The sequence below is a fragment of the Eucalyptus grandis genome, chromosome 6 (assembly GCF_016545825.1).
Source record: "Eucalyptus grandis isolate ANBG69807.140 chromosome 6, ASM1654582v1, whole genome shotgun sequence".
Lineage (NCBI taxonomy): Eukaryota > Viridiplantae > Streptophyta > Magnoliopsida > Myrtales > Myrtaceae > Eucalyptus > Eucalyptus grandis.
The window spans coordinates 3544091-3551880 of NC_052617.1; the positions used below are offsets into that span (position 1 = coordinate 3544091).

The following is a 7790-nucleotide window of genomic DNA, read 5'->3' on the forward strand; positions in this document are numbered from 1 at the left end:
TACATCCCGTCCCCTCATCTCAATTTTGATAATACATCAAAATTCGATAATTTTAAATAAGACGTGATGGTTCAAATTGAAAACATCTCTTTTGATACTAACGATAAAAGGGGTATGTATTTGCGTATGTAAATTACAAAAGAAAAAGTTCATAAAGGGAGAGAAATTGTGATGTGGGTTATTTGAAGATGCGTAATCAAATTGTATTACGGTGGGAATACTCGATTTAAATACGAAATTGATGAGAGAGAGAGAGTAGTCTACGTAGGGCACATGCACATGAGGGGAGATAATAAAATAAGTAAGACCATCACGTGTCAACGCATCTATAAACCTATGTTCATGCTGCCCACCACTCCTGCGCAACCTAAATTAAAGACGAGAGAGAGAGAGAGAGAGAGAGAGTATGGAGGACCCTTATTGTCTAGCGGACTTTGCAAGGCAAGCCACCAAGCCTACCCCCCAATCTAACTCATTCCTATTCTCACTCTCCCCAATTCAATGCTATTTTTCCAAATTTCATATGCACCATACACAAATTTTTCAATTCCTGTGAATATATTTTCTTTATATGTTGAGAGAGCGCTTTCCAGGTTTTTCGAGTAATGACCTTACGTTTTCATTCGCCGCATGCAAGTTCACATCGATACCCCTTTTTATAAAGTGTCTCGTGATATATATATATATCGGATTAATAATTCTATTTATTTATTTCCAAATTATCATCAATTCCCTCCTAGGAAAATGTTGTGGAAACTCCCGGACATGGAAGCCCCTCTCTACCTTAGTTGGGGGGGCAGGACATTTGCAGGACTGTAATAAACCATTATTTAACTAATTAAACCATGTTTAATTAAGGGTTCAAACCACAAAAGAGGAGACCTTTTTTAGCTCAAGTAACACCCAGAGGAGGGGGGAGCTTTCTCAGCACTGATTAAGCAAATTCCTTAGCGTGTTATTACATCATTGAAGTTGGGTTTTCCCTTGCCACTTGAAAAAGGTTGTTGTTATCTGTTCTCTCTCTCTCTCTCTCTTCTCTTTTATTTTTTTGCTATTTCCAAGATATGCAAAGACTAGAGTGTTTTTAGTACTTGCCTTGTCCAGCATCTCTCCCTCTCCCTCCCTCTCTCTCTCTCTCTCCAATTATTTTATCTTCCTCAAGACATCAGCTTCCCAAACAATGGTTTTCACTTTCAGCTTATATAGCTTCTCAAATATCACCCATTCTCCAAGCAAAAATCAACGAGTCCCGTTCTAATGCGTATCTCTCCACCTGCTGCTGCTTCTACAGATGACCCAATCCTTCGTTTCTTGAGTCTGATGGTTTTCTTGTAGCTGTCTCTCTCTTTCCTTCTTTCCCCCTCTTTCTCTCTCTCTTCTTTCGTTTTTATTTTTTTTGCTGGTTGGCCCTTGGTTCTATGGACTTTGGGACGGTGAGCCTGGATGGGTTGGTGGGTACAGATCCTGGTGGTGGCTTGCCTCCTCACGCCTCAGATCCTGGGGCGAAGCACAAGCTGTACGGATCTGGGCTGTTCAAGCAAGAACGGTCATCAGCCGCGTCGTCAGCTGAGGATGAATGGAGGAGCTCCAAACTGGTCAAAACCGACGATTTCTCAGCTCCCAAGGCAATGCTGCCGCCCCAGAGGAGCCCCACCACTTCGCTGAGATCTAATAACTCGATCGGCCTCTTCCCTTCTGATGGTCAGCAGATGCTCAGTTTCTCTTCCCCCAAATCAGACGCCCTCCCAAACTCCCACGCTCCTGCATTGTCGTCCTACTTTAACTACGCACCACCCCTGTGCAGTAACTATGCAGGTATAGACATTTGTTGGCACCGATAGCGTCTTCCATCAAGCTGCTAAATAAAAATCTTGCCTTCACACTGTTCACCCCCTACGAGCGAGGCATTTTTGAGAGAAGGGTGGAAGTGTTAATCTTTGATTTTCTTCTGGGTAGTAAACTGGTGATGTGGGTTTTGGTTGGAACGTGTAAAGCTTTGATTTTTTTCTTTCCCCTTTGTTTTTATGAAAATGGGTCAATCCCTCTCTTTGCATTATCTTATGGGTAGGACTTGGGGTGGATCGCATTTCTCTTGGGTTCCAAGAACGTGGAGGTCACTGGCCATTTTCTGTCAAGTCTAAAGCTGCATTAAGAGGACTTTTCATGAACATCTCTACCTATCTGGTCTCTGGTCTGCGTCTTGTCAAGAAAAAAGCTGAGATTTTTTTTTTTTTTGCGCTCCTTTGTATTCTTTTTTCTTGCTGTCAAGTATGGGGAGGGTCTTGTCTCCTCTTCAAGGGAGTGCAGTGGGCACAAAAGAAGAAAAGCCCATAACAAGCCAGAGATTTCTTGGGTTGGGATCTTTTTTAGTTTCTCCTAATTTGCCACTGGTTCTTTTTTGGGTCTCCTTATCTCTACTTGCCCTCCTTCAGCTCTGACCGTTCTATGTCTCTTTAAATACCGGCAGACAAGCTGTTGTTTTGTTTCGTTCGGGGCTGCTTCACTCGACAGCCTTCAATTTTTTCCTTCTCTTTTTGCTGACTTGAAATATTCTGGCTTGTCTGTTGTTTGATTTGATTCTTTAGGCGTTGAGCTACGTGAGCTTAATCTTCCCTTCTGTATGCTCTTTTTCAGGCTTCAACTCTGCTGCAAGTTTGAATGGGACAAGCATGCAAGGGGTCTTGGCAGGTGCAAGAGGTCCGTTCACTCCATCTCAGTGGATGGAGCTGGAACATCAGGCCTTGATCTACAAGTACATCACTTCAAGTATCCCTATACCCTCCAACCTCCTCATCCCCATCAGGAAAGCATTTGATTCTGCTGGTTTCTCCTGCTACCCTGGTGGGCTCCTGAGATCCAATTCCTGTAAGTTTCCCCTGTTCCTTCCAGTGAGGGCAAAAAACAAAAAAAAGATAAAGCTTTTTCTATTGGGTGTACAGTAACTGTTTATGTTTTTGCTCCTTTCTGTGACATGGGGTCCAAATGCTTCAGATACTTCTAGCATCATTATTTCTAGCATCACTGTGGACTCCATTTTATGGTTTGCGAGCCTCGGGCCGATACTTACGCCTTTGGTTTCCACTGTCTTCTGCTTAGTGGTTGTCTGTTGCGGTTTTGGGAGCTGCCTGCGGAAATCAATTGTGCTCTTAAATGATTAACCTCTATAATTCAAAGAAACTGCTTGTTAATTAAAGTTCCCGGTGTTGTTGTAGTGGGATGGGGTTCTTTCCATCTGGGGTTCTCCAACACCAGTGATCCTGAGCCAGGACGGTGCCGGAGGACCGATGGGAAGAAATGGCGGTGCTCAAGAGACGCAGTTGCGGATCAAAAATACTGTGAGCGACACATGAACAGAGGCCGCCATCGTTCAAGAAAGCCTGTGGAAGGCCAAACCGGCCATCCCGTCTCCGGGGCCACCAACACCACTTCCTCTACCAAACAGCTGCCTGCCGCGCCTTCCGCGTCAGCTCCGACTGTGGTGCCCAGCGGCGGTGCATCAAACAGCCTCAACATTGCTCATCAACAGGTCAAGAACTTGCAACATGGCGTTCTTAATCTGAATGGAGATGCTTCAATGAGGAGGTATAGTTCACTATTTCTTAGCTGAGAGTTGAACAAAGATAAGTTTCTCCTGGAAAACCACATTCTTTTATTTTGAGCCCTAGCGATAGCAATCTATGTTCTTTACTTATCTAAAATTAGACTCGTTACAGGAAAGATGGGATGTCACTATCTGTTTTATGAAACTGTTTTCTTTCTATGTGGAAGACTTATTGGTTGAAAACCCCTTCAAAGTTTATCTGGACTCAGGAGATCAGTTATAAATCCTAAATGATATGCAATCTGCTTATTAGTACTTTGTTCTTCATACTAATCGAATTTATCCCCTTATTGGGCAGGTACTTTACTGACAAAGGTAGCGCAGGCGAGAAAATGCAAAACCCTCCGAGCCTGTCTATGTTGTCACCGACTTATGACTCTAATTCAAAGGGAAATGCATTCATGATAATGAAGGAGCAATTTGGACTCGGCAACTCTGGCTCCTACCTCAATGCTTCAGTGAAAAACTCTTCCTTGTTAGACTCCCGAAACTATGGCTCTTCCCGAGACCTGGGCAATCAAGATAGTGAGTCGCACCATTCTGTTCGCCAGTTCATGGATGATTGGCCTGTAAACCCAGCAGATCGCTCTGCCATGTCGTGGCCTGAAATTGATATGCAGTCGGACAGGACTCACCTATCAATCTCTATCCCGATGTCCACTTCAGACTTGATTTCTGCCACTTCCTCTCCCAACCATGAGAAGGCCATGCCCTCTCCGCTCAGGTTGTCCCATAAATCAGACCCGGTTCAGATGAATCTAGGAGTAGGCAGTTTCTTCAGTGAACCCACGCACAAGCAATCAAATTCCTTACCCATCTCCTGGGAGACTTCCATGGGTGGACCCCTGGGCGAGGTATTGCATCACAGAAGCAATAGTGCCTCCGAAGGCAAGAACGCCGCGGTGCTCAACCTCATGAAAGATGGTTGGGACGGTAGTCCTCCGCTTGGATCATCTCCAACTGGGGTGTTACAGAAGACAACGTTCCGGTCACTTTCCAACAGCAGTGCGGGCAGCAGCCCTCGGGCGGAGAATGCCAAAACCCATGAAGGGATGGCCCTGTGCAACGACCTCCTGGGCTCGACCCTGATGAACTCGTCCTCGTTACCTGCCATGTAAACGGATTCAATTTGCCAGGAGGGGCAATGACGAGGCAAATGCGTGAGTTTTCAGCCTGCTGTGTACTACCTAAATGTCAAAAGATTTGTTCGTTTTTCTCTTGACCGTGATAATTTGTTGCTTTTATATTCGCTATTGTCTCTACTCATCGGCCTATAGGTTGTATCACAGTAGTCTGTTAAATTTTGCAGTACAAACTAAGTACCTGCACCGCTTTAGTCACATGTTTTTTATCAGACATAAAGACTGTTGCTTGTATGGAGAGGGGATATATATATTGTTGGTTGGAGGGTGGCAAATGGTATTGGTGAATCACAGGGACCTTGCAGGTGGAGTTACACACAATGACGGGTCCCCCCAGTGATTAAGTCCCAATGGCAGGGCTCGATGTATGCAAAAAAGCTCGTGACTCCACGGCAAAACTCATGGGTCTTTTCTCATGATTGAGAAGTATTTTCTTACTCAATGCATTGACAGCAATGGACCCTGTGCCATTGAATGATCTGGCCTGTGGTCCGACTCGAGTTAGAAGAAAAACGCAACTGTGGTTGGGAAGGTCCCAGAAATTTGTAGAGCATCAATTGAGTTATTTTCATAGCAGCTGTAGTTTGTGGAGGCCACAGCCTCTTCATCTTTTTGTGCATAGGGTACCTTTTGTGGGAAAGTGACAAGTAGCGCTTGCGGTCTCCAAAAAATTGGTAATACTAAAATTTTTTTTGGTACTTGAAGTCGGAACATATACGTAATTGGAGTATCTGAGGATTCCATGTGGGGTTTCGATTCTAAGTCATTGAATAATTTGTGCAAGTGGCAAAAGAAAATAATTTTCTAGAAAATTATTATTCAAGAAAATGTTTTCCTTTTTATCAGGTTAAAGAATTCATTTTTGTGACGTTAAGTATGTGCCTTTTCTTTAATCGTAGATTGTTTCTCAGTGATTGATCATGGTGAATAAATTAAACGTGTGAAGATCGAAAATCAATAAAACTACTTAGGAGGAAAAATTTCCTTTTCAAACACATCCCACACTTCATTGCAAAGTTCATTAAGACTGTACTTGCTTGATTGAAGGGCTTTTCTGCGAATTAATTTTTTAGACTTTCATATGTTTGATTTGTTGAAAATAACCATCGATGGAAAAATATTAACAATTAAAGAAATAATTAAGAAAATGAATTCCCTAATCTAAGAATGGGAGAACATTTTTTTGGAATATGATTTTTCAAAAGCATTTTTTTCTAAATGAAATTTTTTCTGAAACAAACACACCCAAAGTCTTACTCACAATACCATTTAAGTTTTAGTTTGTGCAATGTTCATAATGTGATGGAGCATCTTATGTTAGATAAAAGGAAGGTTTGATCTTATATTTGGGATACAACTAGGGGTGTGCAGTTGGATCGAACATATATCCAGGAATTGGACCGACTCATTTGGAAAACATAGCTGAGAACCAGTTCCTGTTGAAACCGGTTTGAGAATCAATTCCCAAAATTTGAAATTGGTTTAAACCAGTCAAGAATCGATTTCGAGTGAATACCCATTTGGGAATCGGATCACAATTAGAATGGTTTGGGAATCGATTTTGTTAGTCCAACCCCAAAAATCCAAAACCCTATTTTCTTCCCCTAATTTCTTATCTCGCACAAACTCGCATGGCGCTTTTCCCTTCTTCATTCTTTAATTTCTCTTCCTCACTCCTTTCCTCCATCATTTGCTCATGGTCGCACTGTCCATTGCCGGCTTCCTCTCACTTTGTTTTGTCCATTGCCGACTCCCTCATCTATAAGCTCCTGAATTTCCTCGGTTTTTCTAGACTTTTCTTTCGGATTGAACTTGGGTTCTTCTCTTGTTCTTTGGGGGTGCTTTCCTGAGCAAGATTTCTTATCATATCGGTGGAAAAGTTTGTGTTTTTTTGTTCATATGGGAGCTCATTGTGAATGGGTGGGGTAAGTTGGGAAAGAGAGAAGAAGTTGTAGAACTCGGAGAGCTTTGGTGTCGGGTGAATCGTTGCCATGTCGAGGCTCTGCGAAATCATGGAGATGGGCAGATCTGCTGAGCTCTCGCCCCTTAGCCTTCCCATTGAACGGTGGTGGTGGTGACTTGTGCTTGGGCCTTCTTGGCGAGCATGTCGGGTGAAGACAGGGGCAGCGATCTGCTGCTCTTAGACTTAGCAAACCTTGTTGTGCATGCCATGAGCCTTCGCATGCGCAAGAAGGCTTGGACTTCCTCCGTGTAATCCTCTGTGCTAGGGATGATCAGGTCCAGGGTGGATAGGGTCCCGACTTGACTTTAATGCACTTCATTATAACCGTTGCCTTTTTTTTTGACCATGTACCTAATCTTGTTTGTATTGGATCATGTATCTAACCCACCTAATTTTTCCAGTCCGGTTCCAAGGTCAATTCTATTTCCATTGGAACTTGTTCTATAATATTCTAATATCCTATATGGCTTCGAATTTTATATTAATACGCGAGAAAATAACGTAATCCTCCTAATTTGTATCGAAACATTAAGCATTTGTAATAAATAAATACAATTAAAGATCCATAGGGTTAATTGTAATGAATAAAATCATAAGGTAAAGGATTAACAATAAACATAGGTATAATATTAGTCTTATTTTCACAAATATTATATGAAATTATTCATTTATGCAAGCATAACTCCTCCTATAAAAGAGAAAATAGGCGAGCTAATTCACGTGGTACACAAGAATTTGGTGGTGACGAACACCATCCGTCCGTCAGACGGTGCGAGAGGGAGTCAATGAGGGAGGGAAGCAAGTGAGGAAGAGGAATGACGAAAGAGGATTGCCGTGCATGTTTGAGAGAATCAAAAGGAAAAACGATGTATGATTGCAAGAGTAAGAATATAAATAAGGGGAAAAAATAGGGTTTTTAACCTATACTTACAAAATCGGTTCCCAAACCTGTTCTAAAACCGGTCTAGGAACTTGTTTCTAGGTGGGTAATCAATTGGACCCGATTCCCTGACCGGTTTAAACCGGTTCCGAATTTTGGGAACCGGTTCTCGGACCAATTTCAACGAGAATCGGTTCCCAACCC

At 42.6% G+C, this 7790-nt stretch overlaps 1 protein-coding gene across 1 annotated transcript; it reads left to right on the plus strand.

Moving 5' to 3' along the window:
- Nucleotides 1-1095: 1095 nt before the first annotated feature.
- LOC104447797 (growth-regulating factor 6) lies at nt 1096-5018 on the plus strand. The gene is made up of 4 exons (XM_010061513.3): nt 1096-1815; nt 2635-2865; nt 3213-3582; nt 3900-5018. Exons 1-4 carry the CDS (start codon nt 1419-1421, stop codon nt 4717-4719), a joined length of 1818 nt encoding a protein of 605 aa, XP_010059815.1. The 5' UTR covers nt 1096-1418; the 3' UTR covers nt 4720-5018.
- Nucleotides 5019-7790: the final 2772 nt, after the last annotated feature.

Excerpts from the sequence above, each read along its gene's own strand:
- LOC104447797 (XM_010061513.3), top strand. The coding sequence starts at position 1,419 with ATGGACTTTGGGACGGTGAGCCTGGATGGGTTGGTGGGTACAGATCCT. Across the intron at positions 1,816-2,634 it reads CCTGTGCAGTAACTATGCAG|GCTTCAACTCTGCTGCAAGT; the intron begins GTATAGACATTT and ends GCTCTTTTTCAG. Across the intron at positions 3,583-3,899 it reads GGAGATGCTTCAATGAGGAG|GTACTTTACTGACAAAGGTA; the intron begins GTATAGTTCACT and ends CTTATTGGGCAG.